The sequence below is a fragment of the Parasteatoda tepidariorum genome, chromosome 1 (genome assembly GCF_982258835.1).
Source record: "Parasteatoda tepidariorum strain Cologne lab strain chromosome 1, Ptep-v5.0, whole genome shotgun sequence".
Taxonomy (NCBI): domain Eukaryota; kingdom Metazoa; phylum Arthropoda; class Arachnida; order Araneae; family Theridiidae; genus Parasteatoda; species Parasteatoda tepidariorum.
Window position 1 is genome coordinate 329,409 of NC_141755.1, and position 22,507 is coordinate 351,915.

General features: G+C 29.7%; 1 protein-coding gene across 5 annotated transcripts in view; it reads right to left on the reverse strand.

Moving 5' to 3' along the window:
* The window catches only part of LOC107441232 (phytanoyl-CoA dioxygenase domain-containing protein 1), a 78,680-nt gene extending 61,287 nt beyond the window's left edge, over window positions 1-17,393 (reverse strand). The window contains exons 1-11 of one of the 5 annotated variants that reach the window (XM_016054415.5): window positions 17,171-17,303; window positions 16,338-16,478; window positions 15,912-15,987; window positions 14,993-15,040; window positions 11,615-11,670; window positions 10,913-10,975; window positions 8,041-8,062; window positions 7,831-7,956; window positions 6,822-6,935; window positions 1,037-1,163; window positions 159-342 (exon numbers count right to left, since the gene is read on the reverse strand). In XM_016054415.5, the coding sequence (XP_015909901.1) occupies window positions 270-342; window positions 1,037-1,163; window positions 6,822-6,935; window positions 7,831-7,956; window positions 8,041-8,062; window positions 10,913-10,975; window positions 11,615-11,670; window positions 14,993-15,040; window positions 15,912-15,987; window positions 16,338-16,385 (753 nt within the window). In that variant the 5' untranslated portion in view covers window positions 16,386-16,478; window positions 17,171-17,303 and the 3' untranslated portion in view covers window positions 159-269. Of the gene's footprint in view, window positions 1-158; window positions 343-1,036; window positions 1,164-6,821; window positions 6,936-7,830; window positions 7,957-8,040; window positions 8,063-10,912; window positions 10,976-11,614; window positions 11,671-14,992; window positions 15,041-15,911; window positions 15,988-16,337; window positions 16,479-17,045 lie in introns of those variants that run through there. The other 4 variants (XM_087157804.1, XM_043053349.3, XM_071180293.2 and 1 more) reach the window with 4 other exon arrangements.
* Between the last annotated feature and the right edge of the window lie 5,114 nt (window positions 17,394-22,507).

Sequence of the window (22,507 nt, forward strand, 5' to 3'; positions counted from 1 at the left end):
TGAAACAGAAAAACGAAACAAAAAAACATTTTCGATTCCTTAGAAAAAGTGTTGAAAAAATGATGAAATTAACTTGCATAATTTCAAAAGAAAAAAAAAACCAAAAAAAAAACAGCAGTACAAAGCTTGTGATTTAGTATAAAGTAATCTATTTTCAATTCCTCAAATTTCACATTTCCCTTTATTTTTCAGAAGACAAATTTGTAACTTTTAAACTTAATAAATATGTGTAAAAACTACTTCGAATAATCAGGATCCACGCTAAGCATTTACCATCTGGCCAAATGTGATGAAATTGTAAATTTGGCAAATAAAATTGTGTTTTGGCGAATGTTTTCTCCACTGGAAAGAAAAAAAATATATTTAATTCGATCCTCGAAATGAATTTTTACAAACAAATCAGTATTTTTTATTCTTTTATAGTACTTTTTGGCAAAAGCGCTACATAACCAATTAGAATTGGGTCCAAATAATATAAGCCTGAAACAAAATACCTTAAATAGTTTTTTAAGGGAAAAAAATTAACTATTAAAAATTGTTAGGATTTGCATTTGGCGAAGACTTTCGAAATACTTCTGATATTTGGTTAATTTACTAGCTAATAATTTGAAATCCAAAGCGCGGGCCGGATAATGTATAGTAAAAAAATACGATAGATTACTCTTCATTAAATCTGTTAAAATTCAAATTTTTAAGAAAACTTTTAAAAATTTGAATTTTTAAAAAAATATTTTTTTAACACTTTGAATGCTACGCTAATTTTACCTGTCTTGCCAAAATGATTTTCTCAGTATGTATTGCATTAATTTCTTCAAACCATTTCAGTAACGATAATAATATAAAAAAAATTAAAACCATTAAAAATTTATTAAAATTATGTGTTTCCAATAATCTTGGCTTTGTTGGTCACCAGCGACCCCCATGGCATTCAACATGTTAAAAAAATCCGTAGTCGAAAATTTAAATGAACATTCGTTACATCCCTAATTAAAATATAGCCGTAGATTAAAACAAAAATATTGGAGAAATATATTACCAATTTTCTTTGCTATATTCAGTATCTTCTTGGTCTGTAATATGAAATGTGTAAATTGGTCTTGATTTATCTGAAAGATTTTTCCCACTTTTATGAACAGCAGATCCATGTATCACAACACAGTCACCTAAAATGCATGTATATATGTTCATAATAAACATCCTATTAAATAAAATGGAATGTTTTTTTTTAAATCTTTCAAAAGTATTATCTAATTATCAAAATACATTGAGGTTTTATTGTATTAAGGAATGTTTAACAAGAAAATAAAAAATATTTATCATGTATGAATGGGTGACAAAATAATTAAAACACAATTATTAGAGATAATTTAAGCCCACCTAAATCCGAGATGGATTGGAATTTTGCCCCCGAGCCGAAAGTTTAAGATAATAATTAATAATTAAGATAATAAGATAATAATACTTATTTTTGTGCACAAAAGTAACATTTATAAAATTTAAAGAGAGGAAGAAAAATTTTATTGTTTAAAAATTTCTTTTTTCTTAAACACATAGAATAATATATACAGTGTAACGTCCCATATTTGGACATCCCTTTTCCGGAAGGGTCGATTTCCTGGACACTTTTTAACAGTTAAAATAAACATCTATTCTCTTCTCCTCTCCTAAAAAAAAAAAAAAAAGTCTTTGGACACATGTATTTTTTCCTTTTCCAGCTTCTAGTGATTCATGCATTGAACCCATAAATCAACTGAAAGAGGAAGAGAAGACCTCCCAAGACCATAAGCATAGGCAATGCTCCTCCTCTCTCTCCAGGAAAGGGGGGAGATTTGTTTTCAAAAGAGCACAACTGAGTCCCCTCTTCTTTCCCATGCAGCTAGCTAGTAAAAGAGGCATTTCCGGGAACCATTTTATTAGAGTGTCAGGGGAAGAAGAAATACTCTGAAAAAGGGTAAACATATCAAATGCTAAATTGGAGGGGGAGTCACTTTCCGTGACACAAGAAAAAATAAAGAGAACCCAATCAGCATGCAGCGCCTTTATGCTTGATTGATGGCCAATGATGGGAGAGAAAATAAGAATTTGTCACTGCCCAGCCATCAACTTGAATAACAAGTAAAGAGGAAATGAATTTTCTTCTCCACCTACCCACCTTAATGAATGACAGGAATTTCCCCTTCTTGCTTGATTCCTTCTAGTTCAAAATGGCGGAGAGAGCAATTAATGTTTCCTTAACTGTCAATTTTTTTTTCGTTTTCTATATTTTAAGCAATAATTATTATTTTCTAATATTTTGTTTTTGATTGATTAGATATCATTCTAATACTAAAATATTATTACCTGAAAAATAATGTTCGTTTATTTTTTGCTTCTTAGATTCAGATCGTTTATTAGATCATTTTAAGCTTTGTTTACCTTGGGGGTCTATTATACGGAAAAATCTAATATCCGGACTACCAAAAGTCCCACCGATTCTGGATACGCAACTTTCCACTGTATTAAAAAAAAAGAAGAACAAAAACATGTTCCTCCGTTTTTGCACTCCGCATGACATAAAAAAAACAAACTAAAACCCATTTTAACATTTGTGAAATTTAAAGCAAAAAAAAAAAAAATGTATTTATAGTGAAATCTCACTAAATTATTAAAATTAAAAGCATGTTTCAAAATTCACATGTTGTAATAAATAATATCATATAAAAAATATCAAGATTTTAAAAAATATGCTGAAATCAGTAGTGATAATAGCTGACTGAAAAAAAAATGATAGAATCATTGCGTCAATTATTCAGGTGCACGATTTAAATTTCCTGTATTATAATAATATCAGGATTTCAAAAAAAAAAAAAAAAAAAAAAAAAAAAAAAACATGTGAAAATCAACAACAATATTCGCCAAAAAGCTGCATTCGAAACACCGTGGTGAAAATCAAGGGCATCAAGAAAAAAAAACACAAATGTGCAACAAGAATTTAACGTTTTTAAAAATATCGAAATAAAAAAATTGGATTTAAAAAACCACGTTGAGATCTTTAGCAACTGCTAAAAAGCTGATCGAAAAAACTGTGGTATCATCGCATTAAAAATTACCAGTAAACACAAGACTAGAATTTTGCCTGTCGTAATAACATTGAAATTTTAAAAACCATAAGAAAATCAAGGGCATTGATTGCAAAAGAAAAGAAGACCAAAACACAGATTAACGATGATATTGATCATGTTGCAGAGATGAGAGTAGTCAGAAAGTAAAAAAGAAGAAACCCAAGAATGAATACATGGGTGATTCTCACAAAACATGGCAATTCACTGTCCCTGGCACCAAGATCTAATACTATAATACTAAAGTAACTTTTTTTTTTAAAATTTTTTGAATAGCATTGCTGATAGCATTTTAAAATGACTTTGCACTAGCGTTGACTGTTTTGTATAGTTAAAAAATTTAATTGAATATCAAAATGTCATTTTCCAGGCAAGAGCCAGTAATCAATATCTTATGTTAATAGACTGATTAGATACCCTCCTATATGAACTTGTCTAGTTGCATGAATAAAGAACCAATTTTTCTGGGTCAAAATCTATTTCAAAAAATTTTTCAAGGTGAGTAGGTTTTTGTGTTGTCATTTTCCTGGCTTCTTCAAATCATTAATAACCTAAACTACATGGATTTATCTGAGTTATTTTAAGAAATCATGTTGTTTTTTGTAGAATATAAAAGTCTTAGGCAAAAATATTAAATTAAAATATAGTTATATGCTATAAAATGGCGAATTTGTCATTATCCTGGCTGAATGCCAGGACATTGAAGTGCTTCCAGAAATTTTTTTAAACTGCTAATACTGTAAGGAGGGAAAGCAAATATTAACCTTATATCAAGTTTATGTATAATTGTAATATGCTTGGATGTAATCAAAGTTATTTATTTATTTAATGATTGATTATTATAAAAAATTTTATTCTGTACATATCAGCAACAAAATTTTTTTTGATTCTTTCTACAGTGGACAAAAAGAATTAATTTAAGCAATTTATGGTCCATCTGGCATAGAGGCCTAAGTTAAGTTACTCACTATTAACTTTAAAAGACTGTTTTTTAAACTTCTAAGCTAATATGTCTTTTTCCTGGTATTCAAGATTTGGTGAATTTCTATTATAATTTTTTTCTTGAACAAATATCAATAAACTACACTGCTGTATGCAAGATATTAATAAGTGTAACTAAAGAAGTATACAAAAAAAAATTTTAGATTATTTTGAAGACTTTAAATTTGAAGAAATTTTTTGGTCCGAATTGTCATGTTTCTTAAGAATCACCCATATATATATACAGGATGTTTATAAAGTCCCGGACCCATTTTGATGTTCAATAACTCATAAAATAATAAAGATAGATTAAAATCAATAACATAAATGGTTAGATAGACTCAAAAAGTTTCATGACCCTTGTCAATGAACTTCCATGTGAGCCCCCTTCGTCGCACGGAGAATATCAAGTCGATAGTCAATTTCACGCCAGGTAGCAGCAAGCATGTCAGCATCCACAGAGGCTATTGTGGTTGTAATTATGGCTTTCAGGTTATCAATGTTTGACACGATCCTCCTGTAAACATTGACCTTTATAAATCCCCCCCCCCCAAAAAAAAGTCCAGAGGCGTTATATCAGGTGATATGGGTGGCCAAGGAATTGGACATCCTCGCCCAATCCATCTTCCTGGAAAACGGTCAGTCAAAGAACTACAAACGATGATACCCCAATGAGGTGGTGCACCATCTTGCTGCAAAAAGACATGTGGCTGAAGCTCTTCCAGTTGTGGAAATACGAAGTTATCCAGCATGTCTAAGTATACAACTGATGAAACCGTCTTTTCTATAAAAAAGAAAGGCCCAATGACTCGGTCGTGCATAATTTAATCTAAATTCGGCCAATTCCTTGGCCACCCAGATCACCTGATATAATGCCGATTGACTTTTTTCTTTGGGATTTATAAAGGACGATGTTTACAGGAGGAACGTGTCGAACATTGATGACCTAAAAGCCAGAATTACAACCGCAATAGTCTCTGTGGATGCCGACACGCTTGCCGCTACCTAGCGTGAAATTGACTATCGACTTGATATTCTACGTGCGACGAAGGGGGCACACATGGAAGTTCATTGACAAGGATCATGAAACTTTTTGAGTCTATCTAATTTATGTTATTAATTTTAATCTATCTTTATTATTTCATGAGTTATTAAGCATCAAAATGGGTCCGGGACTTCATAAACACCCTGTATATAATATGTAGAAGCTATGATATCCAGAAATTTGATAGAAAATTTGCGATTTTTAAAACATGTGATTATAAATCCCGATGATTAATTTTAAAATTGTATGAATATGAATCACATGCATGATTTTAAAATTATGTCAATAAGAATTTCAATATTTGAATTTAAATTGAGAGAATATGAATCCTGATGTGCAGCTTTTAAATCATGATGCATAATTTTTAGATTGCGTAAATACGAAAATTGATGTTTGATATCACAACCGTATAAATGAATCACGACATTGGATTTTAAACTCAAGTGAATACTAATCGCTACACAGGGTTTTAAGAACATGTCATAACAAATTGCGATATTGGACTTTTAAATCTCATAAAAAAGAATCGCATTGTACAATATTTAAATTGTGTGAATAAGAATTGAAATGGGGAACTTTTAAATCAGGTAAATAAGGAAATCGATGTTTGATATTAAAATCACGTGAATAAGAATCGAGATATTAGCAGATTTTGAGCTTGGGATATCTAAAAGGCTTGTTTGCATTGTTTTTGTTTAGACATAATAAAGAAAAATTTATTAGATTAATTGAATGAGCAAATAAATATTTTTCCCCAAATCGATTGCTATTTTTTTATTATTTCGCTTGCTTTTGTGCCAGCTAATAGCAAGCAGCGACGTCGTAATTACGAAAATATGAGCTATCTTGAGGCCGGGTAAAAGTACGGAAAAATCTTATTTTCTGTATGCAAAAGTAGAGAAAATAGCTAAAATAAGTGAAAATGTAGAAGGGTTGGAAGCTACATAGTTTGAATTTTCTGTTTATCCTTAATCAGAAATAAATAATTATTTTATTTCAACGACTGAATTTTCAGAAAAGGCGGAATATTTATTAACAGAAAATGGTAGTTTCTGATTAAAAAAAAGCAGAAAATCGAGAAACAAAAGCGAAAAATCCTGAAATCCGCTAAAAAATCTCATTCCTGGTGTTGAAATGCATGATTCAGATTCGAAATTTCTAAGTCGAAATATCATATTAAAATTTCGATCTAATTGTAGCCAAATATAAAAAGGGGCAAGTATATCACATTGATAAAAAATAATTCTTCTGTCACAAATCGAAATTTGCTACTCATTGAAATTATAATTACTTTTTAGTTTATTAATTTTATACTTTTGTGCTCGCCTTAGTAGTTCATTAGTCTAGCAGAAAGTATTATGAATTTTTTTATTTAGCCTTATTTACTCAAAGTTGCGATTTGACTTCTTTGAATAGAAAAAAGTCATTATCACGCGTGAATGAGAGGGAAAAAAAATAGGGTGCTGGTTAGGGCGGTATAAACATCTTATTAAACAGATTTTGCATAAGTAACGAAATTTAAAATTTACATTAGCGTTACTCCGAGAAAACTCTGTCAGGAATTTCAATTATCGATTTGCAGCAGCAAGTTATTAACATCAACAAAATAAAAATGAGTGCACATAATGTAAATATAGTTTTCCAAAAACATAAATATAATACAAATATATAGAAGAAAAGGCAGAAAAAAATAATACCTCTCTTTACAAGAACTGGAACGAAAGAACTATTTCCGAACTCAGGCATTTCTCCTTTCAGTGTTAAAAGTGGTTTGCCTTCAGGATTTCTCACAAACCTTTGGTAAATCCTATCTTAAAAATTATTCTTGTTAAGCTTTTAAAAATTTATGCATTTATAATTATGTGAAAAATTAAACACATAGTTTCAATCAAACCATTATTAAGTCTGCTAGCTAGAGTATTTACCTTGAGAAGACTAAATTGCTTTGTAAACCTTTTGCAGCACATTTTCACTTCAGAGAATAGATAGAATGAAATAGTTAGTTAAAAAGCCCTTTCTGTGAATGAAATAGCCATTGAAGGTGGCACAATACCTGTTAATATGAATGAAGGGATGTGGAACTGTTATGCCATTTAGCATGCAAAGTAGCAATTTGTATTCAGTGAGTGCAAGTTCAGCTAGAGTGTAAAATGCTGTTCTGCTGAAAAAGGTTTATCAATAAGGGTTCATCAATACCAAAAGAGACTAGGAATGAAAATCTCCAATCATCTTGTCTTTAAAGTAAACATCTAAACTAAAGTATGTTGATAAGTTATGTGGCTCCAAAAGGAAGGAGGGGTAGAATGAAAATTAAGTTTTAAATATATTTAAAATTAATTATATTTTTATAATTCTGAATTAATTCACGGTATTTTGAAAAATATAAGTTCAATTAAAACAAGAAAAGTTTTCATGACTTAAAACATCCGTACAAAAATTATTATTTCATCATTATGCTAATTTTGCAAATACAACAACATAATCATTAATAAAATGCTTATTGTAGCCTTTATGTCACGTACAAAAACAAACGGTATATTATAATTCTTAAGATATTAACACTACATTATATTCAGATATTTTAAGCACAGTTTAAAATAAAATTGAAATATACAGAAACAAAAATTTATTCTTTTTGACTTCGTGGAAGTAGTAATTATGAAAAATTGTATTTTAAATTTCAATAAATTAATAATAATTTTAAACCTTTATGGGATCCAGGTATGAACCATAGGCATCCATTGTCCAGAGTAATATCAACGAGAGGGATCCAAATTCCTAATGCAGTGGAAGGTTCAGTATAGAGGAATGTTGAATCCTGATGAGGAGTAACTGTTTTTCAATAAAATAAAAAAAATTCAGCTCAGGTTGGAATAAGAAAAAAAAGAAGGAAAAAAAATTAAAAGAAATGTTCACCTTCTCCTCCAATTTCAGGATGCTGAAAATAAAAGAATCTTGTTAGAAAAAGACACTTATCAAGAAATTAAAAATGCCTCAAATCACTAAATATATGATTCATAAATATATATAGTCCTATAGATCTGACTTAGACGGTAGGTGTAGAACAGGGATGGGCAAACTATAGGTTTTATCCGGCCCACGGATAGAATTTTAATTTAGCGATCTGTGGCGAATATAAATATTATACATCCATATTCTTGTCTACTTTGTTTAAAGTTATTTTTGTTTTCTCTTTTTTAACAAAGTACTGATGTCCTTTTTACTTTCTCTATTTTTGTTCTACATAAATTGATGGAAATAGCTTCAGTTAGTGAAATGTTAAAAAAAGTTCTTTATAGAATAGCCAACGTAGATTGGCGCCAACGAGTGCTTGTCTTCTTCGAGGAGCAGGCATACGATTTCTAATATAGATGAATTGTACTTCACATGTGGCAGACTGTGCATTAACATTATTTATTGTGTATGGAATGATTGCATACATATAACGTTATTGTAAATAATGGTGAAATTATTAAATATATAAAATAGCTAGTGCTTGTTTGGGTTATTCGTAACATTTTTTAACCCCAAAATGGCTAGTAAAAAACGCAAAGTTGTTTCAGAATGCTGTGAAAGAAGACAAAATGCAGAAAGTTTTCTAAAAGAATTATCAGGCCGATAAAATTTTTTCAAGAAGATAAACAGTGTTTAAGATGCAGCTGCACATGCAAGTTATATTGTAGCATACAATATTGCTAAAAATAATAAATCACTCGGTGATGGGGAGTTTATTAAACAATGTATGCTCCAAGTTTGTGATGCTTTATGTCCAGAGATGAAAAATAATTTTGAGGTTGTAAGCCTATCGAGAAAAACGGTGACTTCTAGAATCGAAGTCATCGATAAAAATTTGACATCACAATTAGAGTTAACTATTACACAATTCAAATTTTGCTCAATAGCTACGGATGAAAGCACTGATACAAATGACACTGCTCAATTAGTGCTCTTTATAAGAAGTGTAGATGAGAATTTTGAAATTATCGAGGAGCTGGTGTGCATGTGTTATTTAAAGAGAATGTGATATTTTTTGTGAGTTTCAGGAAGGGCTTTTAACTTTGAAAGGGCCTATAACAAAAATATGTAATATTACAACTGATGGTGCACCAAATATGAAAGGAAAAAAGTCTGGATTCCATGCGTTATTCTTCTACATTGTGTTATACATCAAGATGCTCAGTGTAAATCTGCATGGAATATGAAACCCGTGCTTGATGCAGTAGTAAAGCTTGTTAATATTATTTGATCTCGTGGGCTTACGCACAGGCAATTCTAAGGTTTCCTTCAGTCCGTTCAATCTGAATACTCTGATGGACTGTATTATACGAACATAAGGTGGCTTAGTGCAGGATGTGTTTTCGAGCGAGTTTAGCAGCTGAAAGACGACATTTTGTCGTTCTTCCATGAGAAACAATGCCTAGCGGAGTGTGAAATATTAGAAGATACAGAATGGCTTTCACAGACCTTCTTTGTCAAATGAACAACTTTAACGTTAAGATGTAAGAGAAAAATCAATTCATTGATGATATCTGGGCCCAACTCAAAGCTTCTAAACTGAAGCTTAATCTGATTGCTTGGCAGCTAGATAAGAATGACTTGCCTTACTTCTCAATGGGTTTTCAACTATGAACTTTAGAAAAAATCATTTAAGAAGTAAACTTTAGCCTCGTTCCTTAAAATAAGCACATCTCACTTTGAACCTCAATATAAGGAACTTTTAAAAATGAAATTGCAATTTCATTAATTCATTAAATATTTAAATTAAAACTTGTATATCGTTTTTTTTTTTTTTTTATTTTAGAAGTTTTTACTTAGCCCACCAAACTTTTTTTTCTGATTTTTTGTATGTTTGTTTTGAGTTAGGAAATTTTTTTTTTTTGGGGGGGGGGGCATGACACAATGATGCATGTTTGTTCTAATTTAGGATTTTTTTTTAGGGGGGGAGACCTATCAAAGATGTATGTTTGTTCCAATTTAGGAATTTATATGTTTTTATTTTCATCATATGTAGTTCTTAATAATATTCTTCAGTGGCAGTGAATTGACAAATGTGAAATCGATCTTAGATCAGTATTTAATGGAATGAGAAAAAATAAATATGCTACATATTTTAACTTGGGAAAATTAATCCATTAAAAATACCCAATTAATTTCTTAGCACTTCACCATATTCAGGGGTGATTGTGAGCCCAAGTCAAAATTCCGGAAAATTTCTTGGAGTTAAAGAAAAAAACAACAGTAAATTGAAAAAAATTTAAACAAGGATTTTTTCCTTTTTCTCAATATTTTTTAGTTTACTTAAAATATATTTAAAATTTTACAAATACCTATACCATTTACACATACCTATGGTGACCTGGGGAGGTAATTAAAATTTACAAATATGTCTTTCTTTCTTGTGTTTATGATTATAATAACTACTTACTGATAAAAAATGAATATTAATCATGAATATAATAACTATAAAGTATCTTTCTGGCTCTCCCTTACAAACAAATAAAATAAACTGTGTTTTTAAGTTCCATCTTTGAAAATTTGATTTCCGGAAACTTCTGTCATCAATGATTTTTTTAAACATCTGGACCTTCGATCTCCAGAAACTTCCGAATCACTGTTAGCAAAAAATCCGGAAATCCGGATTTTTTCCGGAGCAGCCCTGCATATTAATAAGCAATTCTTCAAGAAAGTTATACAAACTGCATAAGTAAGGATATTTTTTTCACCTCCCATAATATAAGCAATGAAACAATTTTCAGATCGAATATTTTTAGAATTGATGGATACAAACCTTAAATATGACCATACTCTGAACCACTACTGGATCTTGATATTCAAAACATTTTAAAAGAGTCTGCAATGAAATTGAATTAAATAATTGCTATTTAATAATACTCAACATGCATTTGAATTTTTATTCATTATCAATAATTGATTGTGCTATAGAAATATCTTAAAACAAATACATTCAAAAAGTAAATTTTCACAAACTGTGATCTTAATTTAAAAAAAAAAAGATGGTAACATATCATTGAATATCAACTTGAAAATTTTAATTATCAGGTGTGGATCAAAAGTTATATTATTAGTTAGTATTTATTTTGTTTTGAAAAATAATTAAATAGGAACAAAATAAATAAAAGCGTAATAAAATAAGTAAAAACATTCATTCTTTAATAGAATTAACATAATATAAAAGAGAATTGGAGAATTTTTTCTTTAAATCTGTACAGAAAAAATTTATAAATAAAATAAAGTTTGATAATCTCATGCAAATCAAATGTTTTGAAAATTTTTGTATGAATATTGTTGTGAATTGTGGAACTTATAATTAAATAAATTTTTATTCTAATATTGTAATAATAATTATTTTTGAAAAGCCATTATACATACATATAGGGCAATTTTAGCATTGCATTTTAAAGTATTTCAGCTTAATTATTTGTAAATATATACACACATTAGAAAAATAAAGAATGGCATTTTTACTTACTTTTATTTTATCACTAAAAGTCAAATTTTTAAATGCAGAGCTCCACCAATGCAAAGCTATAACATAAATACATAGAAAGCTACTAATAAATTGTCTCCTTAGAAAATGAAAACAAATTAATAAAAAAATAAATAAAAAGTAAGAAATTTGCTAAACAGAAAATGAATCGAATCATAAAGCCATCATACCTTCAAATGAGTCCTAGCTTTCGTGTTGTTTATGCTTAAATTCAAATATTAGTATTTATTTTATAGCGAAGCAAAATGCAAAATCCCCCCTCTTTTTAACTGCACACTTAAAAAGAATTTTAGTTCCATAGTTAAATCATAAGTGAAAATAAGGGTAAGAAAAATAAAAAAAGAAGCTGTTTTGTCTCAGCAGATAGTTACTAGCATCAAAAAAATATTCTACTATTTTAGATGAATATATTTTTTAAAACTTCGTTTACATCAGAGAAAATTTTTTAACATTGCAATCTAAAAATGAATATAAAGTTTTGTTATTACTAAACATCAAGGCTAACAAGGTATCCCTGCATTAGGTACCTGGACATATGGGTATTGGTGGAAATGAGCTAGCTGATGAAGCAGCACAGGCTGGCTCTAATGCAATGATCGGAGGCCCTGAACCTGCGCTGGGAATTTCTCCCTCCTCATTTAGGGCAACCATTTTCAAGCTCTACGGCAAGACTGCCCATGAGCAATGGCACGCTGCCGACGGTCAGAGACAAGCTAAGGAGCTGAATCGAGACTGTCCTAGTGTACGTCAAAAAGAACTCTTAGAGTTTAATAGAAACAGTATAAGGAAGATCATATTTCTTCTTACTAGTAACTGTATCCTCAGGAGACACCTACACATTATGGGAATAGAATCCAATTCTCTTTGTCGGGGATGTCATCTAGTAGAAGAGACATCACGACACATACTTTGTGATTGTGATGTCTATTCTACTTAAAGATTTGAGCATTTAGGGCAGCATTGCGTCAATGCCTGGGAACCGCAAGATGTTTCTGTAAGGTGATTGCTGAACTTTATTTCAGCTACAGGGCTTTCTTGCTAATCACGACTAGGGTTTGGGTACAATAGACCTCTGGTCGATGTGCTCTGCTCGTCAGAGCTGCCCAACCTCTAAGTCTAAACATCAAGGCTGGGCGCAGGTTTTATGGGCCTTAGAATAGCTCTTTTCCATAAAATACAGAAATTCTAATTTTCATACAGTAGGTAATTCTAATATTCATATTAATTTGATAAGGCAGTTTTTTAAAATGATATTTTGCCCTATAATTCTTTGAATATCAATTTTCAAAAAAGCATGCTGAAATATTAACTTCCAGTTATTGTATTAATATAATTGATATAGTTGACCTTTGAGAGATATTTCATTAATATAACTATTTCATTAATATAATTGATAATTGTGTTATTACTACATACCATTAATATATTGTAAAACATTGCAAATAAACTTGCTCAAGATTAAAATTTTTTGGTACATTTCTGCCTAGAAGCAGAAAGTGCCTAAAACTGTGACGTACGTCGCAGAACAAACAAAGTCCTGTAGAACAATTTGTATCTTGAATAACTGACAGCATTTTCCTGCGACACCCCCCCCCCCCCCCGCCTCCGGTAGCCTTGCAGAACAATCCCCAACTCTAATCTCAAGCATTCTTCTGCAGACCATAATGACCTGAAGGTTCAAAAGCTTCCCCTCATAATTTTGCAGAACATTTCCTCCCACCTCAGTCAGAAATTATGTTTCAAGGAGTTCCTCTGCCGCCAGATTTGCCTGCCAGCTCCAAAAGACTATGTTCCGTCTTAAATAATTCTGAGCCTTCTATATTTCCCTCAGATGCAATGCAAATGATAATCTACATTAATTCCATGTTGGAGCAGCATGAAATATATTTTGAAAAAGCGGAAAACATTGATATTGTCATTACACGAATGAAAATTCTCTTTAGCTTTGACCACTTGCTGTTTCCCAGGAATGATGTTGGTTTAGAAGAGGAACATTTGACACCCTGCACAAATTTCAGCACATTTATCAGTAATCTATCTTTGCCAGTCTAAGGAGGAAATTAATGAATTAGCTTTTGGCTATAAAATTTGTATAAAATGGGTGTATCACTTTTTGGCAGACAGCAGGAGAAATCGATCACCATTTTTATCAAGAGAGCTTCTAAAGCAAGCAGTAAAAAAATTAAATTCAGAGATATCCAATTTCATAAAGTTTTACTTTTATATTTTCCAATCCCATTTCAGAAGCAATTCTGAATTATCGTGGGGATCCATGATTGACAGAATTGTTTCTAAAAGACCAAATGCTTTCAATGGAGATGAAGTTGTTGGAACAACAGACCAGCGAATGTTTGTGTTTGCAAATGGTGCACCATCTGGGCACTTGTCCCTTCGAAAGAGTTTTAAGCAGCCCTTATTTTAATGTTCGGACCTTCATATCATAGGCATTTTATTAATAATTCATCATCGTCATTAACAAAATTTTGTACTTCAAAAGTGATTGAAAAAGTAACAAATCAAGAATGTTTGCCTTGGTTTAAAAAAGAACATAGTGTATCTGAGTACGATCCTGTATTTTAATAAGTGAAAATATAGTATTTTATTGTAAAGTTGACTTTTTTTTGCTGTGAAATGCTTGCAGAACATTTGTGTAAATTAATAAGTCCTGTTGCAGAACATTTGAAAATATTCTGCTTATGAGCATTTCTGTAAGCTGGGCACGGGCGAAAAATCACCAAATTAGAGAGAATTCCGCCAAATATCTTACCACCATAAGGGGAATCTTAGTTTGGGGCCACATGCTCCAATCTCTGAATTCATTCAAATTAAAGCATGTTTTCTTTTCCTTGTTCCATCTTAATTTTTCTTTATTTTTATTCTGTAAAAATAAAGAAAGTATATTTATTTATATTTGTTTATAGTTGAATTCATTAATATTTGTTTATAGTTGAATTCATTAATATTTGGTTATAGTTGAACTTGTTTTGCTTACTATTAATAAATATTTGTTTAGAGTTGAACATTTTTGACTTTTATTCCATTGACTGTTTTGTCATTCACTTTGCTTGGCGACTTGGCTCGCATTTGGTTCACAATTGACATTTGCGTTCAGCTAACGGAAAAGTATCCATTTTTTTAAAATAAAAATTAATTCCTTGCAATTTTTTTATTAAAATTTCATTTAAAATAATGACACTTTTTGCAAGTAACTACAAGGCTCTTAGCAATCTCAAGAGCTGAGACATTTGCCTCCGACTTCCAATCCCTGTGTACAACCTAATTACTCTAAACTTAAAGAAGTTGATAACTTTTAGTATGGAAATCATCATAAACAGAACAATACAAAAATACTTTATTTACCATGACCCATTTTATTTAAAGCTTCTTCTTTGTCCACAAGTAGATTTCCTGGGAAAAATTAAAACTTATTTTATAATTTACTTAAATGTTACATTTTCATTAGCTATGTAAAAAAATTTAAATTTTAATTAATTTTCAGATGCTTACAAACATTGTATTAACCCACTGACGGTTCTGCACGTAAAAAGTCGCATTTTAACCTGCAGTCTTCTCTGCATAGCAAAACCGGTTTTCCCATGTTAACTGATAGGGGAACTGTGTGTAGGGGAGAAACATTCTCCCAATTTTGCCCATTTCCTTAACCGCCAGTGGGTTAAAGTGCATGGTCATGTGACCCTTCTAAAAACTCTCCAAATATAAGGAAACACGACTGAGATTTATCCTCATTTTGTATTCAAAAGACCACAGATAGACAGATTAATGGTTTGAGGAAAGATACATTTTAAACACAACAAAATTATTTCCTTTTGGGGTACTACATTGCATTAAAAAAAAAAAATGCAGAAATATCATGTAAAATTAAAAAGATTGTAGAGCATAGAATTATTGAACACACTGCTCAAATGTAACCAACCATGCATGAATGGATTCTGAGTAGAAAGCAAGGTTAGAGTTTTGTCTAATGGGAGTGAAAAGAAGAAGTTTTTTCTTCAAATTTTATAATAAATAATTTCAGACTATTAATTTAAAAATAATTAAAAGAAACCAGCTAAAACAAAGGATAATATGGTCATTTCAAAATTGCACAAATTACAATATACTACAAATTTAGCAATGAGTAACATGGTTTTTTTAAACAATTAAAGAAGAAACATTTACAAACTTGTCAAAATTTAGATAAAGTAAAATTATTTTAAAATAAATAGGATCTATAATTATTTGTGAACAATAATTTCAACAAGACATTTTATTAATATACCTTGTTTATCCACTGCTTCTTTTTCAAAGAAGAAACAAATTTTATCACCAGAGTTGATAAAGTATTCATCGCGAGCCTATTAAATAAATTACAAATTAATTTCAAAATAATTACTTGAAACTATTTTTAAAAAATGTAAATAAGTAAACAATGAGTGTACAGTGCATATAAATATATTTTTTAATGAATGAAATCAGAATTGTTTTTTACTGAACAAATCCTGATATAAAATATTATATATTGATTCACCCTGGTACAATTACACACACACACATATATATATATATATTATCTTTAAATTATAAATACATAAAAGTAGTTTCCAAATTACCTTTTTAAAGAACAATCTTATTAGATTATTGCAGTTAACAACCTAAAGTTTTATTTAAGCTAACTCAATAAAGATAAGTTTTACTTTTAACTTACATCATTATCTTCAGTTGAAAAGGTAGAACAGTATGAAGGAACAGTCATATTTTGGACAATATTTGAACATTCTTGTAAAAGACTTTCCACTTCAGATTTCGTAATAAAATTCTCAATAACAGCAAATCCATTGCTTTTATACTATAATAAAAAATATACTTTAAGAAAATGTTTATTTCCAATAAATTTATAAATAATAATAACTACAAAAAGTTCAATAAAATAACAACAATATTTGATCAATTTATGTAGATACAGATTTAATAAAACTTGATTGATAAAAAAATAATCAACAAAATATTTCAATGAAAATTTTTTAAATTAGTCATGTTTGTTAACTGTTTTAAATGCAATTTTCAGACATTTTATAAAATAAAAGTGACTTAGTTCAAAAATACGCTATTTGTATAATGAAAAATAAAATTATGCTACTTTTTGCATAAAATAAGGCAATTATGATTTGATAAGTAAAATAATTTTGAATGTATAATAGAGCAGTTTCTTACTATCCTATTTTTTAAATTAAATCACATTATCAAGATTGTATATTTTATGTACTAAATAATGTAATGTAAATAATGTTTCGACAAGCAGGTTTAAAATAGAGAAATTAATAAAAGTAAACTATGTTAAAAACGTTTAGGATATTAAAGTAGAATATTAAAGAAGAGTTAAAATAATGTGTTAGCAAACATATAATTAGAATACATTGTCAAAGATCTTTCCGTAATCAATTGTAGAGCAAGACATTATTATAACCCTTTTATTTTATTGATTCTAATTAATATAAGAGCGTAATTTGTTTATAATTAATAAATCACTTTCTATCCTACTTTGTCAAATCCGAGTCACGCGGTTTTTGATCACGAGGTGTTTATTTACATTCAAAACTAAACTGATTCTTCTTATTTCGGACGAATCATCGCGTAGTTAACAGTTTCGTGCTTGAAGAGCTCTAAATTCATGCGTCACACAGCCGTCTGAGCTTGCTGTTTCTCTCTTGTAAAACCATAAATTATTTTAGGGGCCATTCACACACAGGGCCGCCTTAATAGCATGCAGGGCCCCCGGGCACAAAAATGTTTTAGACCCCTATAACATACCATAATGTTTAAACACGAAATAAAAAACCTCACACACACAAAATAAATCATTTTTAAGACATGTTGCAATAATTTCAACAAATTTGAACTATTTTTGATTACCCCAAGAACTTAAATAAAACTTTTTTAAGCTATGTATAATTTTTTTAAAAAAAATTGAGATGCTAACCAGTTGCTGTAATTCTCACATAATAAGTCCCGCAGTGGACTGATCGTTTAGACACGGTTCCCAGCAGATCACCGAAGTCAAGCTTCACTGACTGCGGTCAGTGTGCGGGTGGGTGACCACTTGGATCAGTTCCGCGTAGGGACCGAGGGTGTGCGGTATTGGTCCTCATTAAACTGTGCTACCGTAAAGTGCTTGACTTCGCGTGCAGGTCGTCGGGCTACTGAAGCGGGGGTGCCATCCCCTCCACAGAGGATCTAAATTGTGATTGCATGTCGTCGGATCATCCTCCGAGATGTTTCCCAGACCGTCGCCAATAGCCCATTGTGCAGCTCTAGTACAACGTAAATGAACAACAACAACCTCACATAATTATGTGAGGTTGTTAATAAAATAATTTTCAAAATCATGGAAGTTAATTAAAATGTAAATAAACAAAAAGGTATTACAAATTAAAATAAATTCAAATGGGTATGAATTATTTTGTCAAACTAAACAGTTTAACAAAACATTTTTCAATGCCCAAGTACCTATCCAAATAGATTTCGGTTGTCTTTTATAAGTTTTCTCGCTGATAGACTAATTTAAATTATTGGTGATTGCATGATAATCAATCACTATTTGTAGAAACACTTCATGTAATTGAATATATTTATTTTAAAAAATATATAAGGCAATGTTGTTTATTCCTTAAACACAATTTATAAAAAGTAAGATTCTCAAGGGCCACTTGAGTGGCCCCCGGGCACTGCCCAGGTGTGCTCATGCGTAAAGATGGTACTGTTCACGCAACATCCGATTTCCGATTAACTATGGATGGTGTTTTCTACACCAGGAAACGCTGCAAGCTCGGTACGGCCTAAATTTCCGGGTTACTGTTTCCGTTGTATTTTAAAGCCATTTGGCATCAGGCCCGTAGCCAGGGGGGGGGGGGACCGTCGGGACAAATCCCCCCCCCCCCGAAATTCTGGGATTCAAAATTTTTAGTCTTTCTTTGAGCCTCTCAGTAAAAAGAAAAACAAAAACTGTCGAATCAAACCTTTTATTAACTAACTTTATTAAGCATATTTCGGAATATTCCGGTTTGTCCTAAAAAAGTAATCGAAACATTTTCTTCAAATCCTCGTCGCATGTCTTTGTGAACTTTGTTTACAAATTGATTATAATTATTATGTAATATTAATTGAAAAATAATTATTATGTAATATTTTTTAATTACTAGTTTAACTTTTACAAACAACAGAATAAACAATATTTGTTACAATGTTTTCTCCCTACTTTGCATGTCTGAAACCGTCTTTGCTTCTACCATATCCCCCCCCCCCCCCGAAAAAAAATCCTGGGTGCGGCCTTGTTTGGCATCATTGTGTTTTGAGATTCTTGCAAGCAATGTATGTGATTACTTATTACTTGTGTTTACAATGCTAACAATACTGGTGTTTACAATGCTATAAGTGTTACACTAACGTAAGATGGTGCACAGATTGCAACAAGAACAAACAGTAATAAACTTATGGAAAGAGGCAATATAAAGACTGCCAAAAAAGCGAGTTATTCAAAATCTAGAAACCATGTCACCTTTTTTAACGATATCTCTCTAAAGAACTAAAACAAATATTCACTTCAAACTCACCAGAATTACATATTAACATTAATATCTTATGAAATATGGCAGATTTGAGCTCAGAAATTATCTAATTTATTTCTTTTATTGAAAACAAAATTATCCGTTTGAAAACATCGCCTATCAGAATAACATGTAGTAAGCAGCTGCTAACTTTTTAACCGGAACTAGAGTAGGTGCCGAACTCGAGATTATTATTGTTGTGGAAATTGGCTCTTCTAGTTGTGGAAATACGAAGTTTTCCAACATGTCTAAGTATACGACTGATGATACTGTCTTTTCTGTAAAAAAGAAAGCTACCTCTCGTGAAATTGACTATCGACTTGATATTCTCCGTGCGACGAAGGGGGCACACGTGGAAGTTCATTGACAAGGGTCATGAAACTTTTTGAGTCTATCTAACCATTAATGTTATTAATTTTAATCTATCTTTATTATTTTATGAGTTATTAAACATCAAAATGGGTCCGGGACTTTATAAACACCTTGTATAATTCCAATCTTATTATGTAATTGTAACACTTTTTATTTTTCTATACATCTGTAACATTATGGTACTTGTAAGTTTAATAATTAGATTTCCTTCCTTTTCCTTTTTAAAAATCTTTAAACTCAATAAACCTAGTTTATATTTTTAAACTTTTTATCAGATTTCATGAAACTAACAGCTTTTTTTTAAATTTTTGAGGCTCATTCTGAAAAGGACTCATGTTATTGTCAATCACATCAGTGTTTCTTAAAAATTAGTTGTTTCAATAATTTTTAATCAATGTAATCAAGAATCTACAATCGTTTAATAAATTAAAATTTTAAAGTTATGTACCAATTTTTATTCTTTTTTTACACTCAACAGAACAAATTACAAACTGATAAGGAGCATTTATTTTAAAGTTGTGAGTAATTTTATGTGAGGAAAATGTCTAAGAGAGAATGATCTGAATTAATACTTTTAAAATAAGTTGAGTATAATATCTCCTATATAACTTATAATGCCGAGCAGAATAAAACTAATAGTTAGTTGTCACAAACACTTGTTTAAATATAAATACACATCTCATAGGATGAAATTCAAAATAATGCACATTACTTTCAACAAGTTTTTATTTGCAATTGATTTTATTCAATTCAGGATTAAAATTGCATACTATACTGACTTATTTCTAAAAAATCTAAGATTTCCGAAATTCGCACATTTTTAAAGTAGTGAACCATAAACAGCTGCATGAAAAAGCTCATAACCTTGAAACAAATTGTCATATAAACTTGAAATTGGATTTAATTTAATTCTGCTCAATATTCTAATAAGTAATAACAATCTACTTAGTAAATAATTAACGTGGGTAAAATGCGAGAAAATAACATGTAGTGAAAATAGCAGTTTTGTGATCAAGCATGAAGAAGTGAGCTAGTACAGTTACTAGTTTTCAATAATCAAATATCTAGCAAACTATTGTTATCAACAATTACATAAATTCTGTAGTTTATTAGGAGAGGTTACTTTTTCTTTTAGGTATAAATTCAGAACTAATTCCTAGGGGAAGGCTGAGCAGTAGCTTGCTAGACTCTTCTTCTGCGCCGGCGCGCATGTGCTATTTACAGCCTTAGGCCATCTCAGTAATATCAGGGAACTGTGGATAAGCTCTGTGTGTGTGTATATATATATATATATATATATATATATATATATATATATATATATATATATATATATATATATATATATATATATATATATATATATATATATATATATATATATATATATATATATATATATATATATATATATATATATATATATATATATATATATATATATATGGGTCATTCTCACAAAAACAGTCATTTTCATGTCCCCAGTATATTTTATGTTTGTTTTACAACTTACGAAAAATTTTTTTTTACGGAAAGTGTCCTTCAGAATGCAAGCTAACAAAAGAATAAAAATAAAATTATCAATTTTTATTTTTTATTAATTTTAGGTAATAAAAATATACCAATATGTCATTCCCTCACTTGTCCCCACTGCTGATTTAAAAAAAGAAAAAAATCGTTTCTGAAATAAAAATTTGTTTTTTACAAATTTGTGTTTTTTATTTGAGAATATTGAAATATAGAATTCAGAAAATAAATTTTAGATTTAATTTCTGATAAAAATATTAACACAGCACTATTTTAAACTTTGTCCCCAGTGTTTCGCGCATTCCCTCACAACAATGTTCTTATCACCTGCAATCATCTTAGAATAAAAATATTTTAATAAAAACTTCAGAAGTTAACAACTGGCATCATAGAACAAAATTGCAGTATGTTTCCATCTTCAACTTAAAGAAGCTTTGCTGTGGAATAAATTTGAATGAATCAAACCAGGTAAAATTTTTTACATTTGTCATTCCCTCATGTCGTTTTTTAGAGTAAAATAAAATACAACTTCATCGAGAAAGTGGATAATTATATGTTGCTTTCTTGTATGAATATAATTGTATGTGATTGACTTCAGAAATTAATAAAGCCTAACTGTTATTTTTAAATTTTATTGAATTCGTCATTCCCTCACTAGTGTATAAAGTGAGGGAATGACGCTGAAGTGAGGGAATGATTCAAGATGAGTATATTATTAAATTTTTTTTTGTTCAATCGTGCCAGCCAATTTTATTTCCCAAACCTGTAAAAACTATTAAATATATAAGACTAAATTATAATAAATATTAGATATACTTAGTATGTTATCATTTTCAAACTTTAGGTAGATGTAACTTAGATAAAAACATGTATTAAAATATAATATCATTCCCTCACTATTAGTGTAAGTCCCTCACTTTTTGAATAGTGAAAATAATTAATTTACTTATTAATTAATTTGAAAAATAAATTAATAAATTGACTTATTAAACTAATTAATTTATTTATTAAATTAATTAATTAATTATTAATTATTATAAATTAATAATTATAAATTAATTATTAAAAAAATTAATTAATTTAAATATTAAGTATAATTTATAGGATATATACTTTCTTTATAATGCCATTACATATTTCTATTAATATAGAAAGTTTCAGATATATATATATATATATATATATATATATATATATATATATTTGTATATATATAAACAATAATATAAACTTTGCAACAAATATCCAAACGATAAGCATACAGCTATAGTAGAATTTCAAAGCAAAATTGCTATTTTAAAAATCTTTCAATTTTCAATGATTTATTTATAAGAGAAATTGTGAACATTTTTCTCAATTAATCAGCGTGCATACT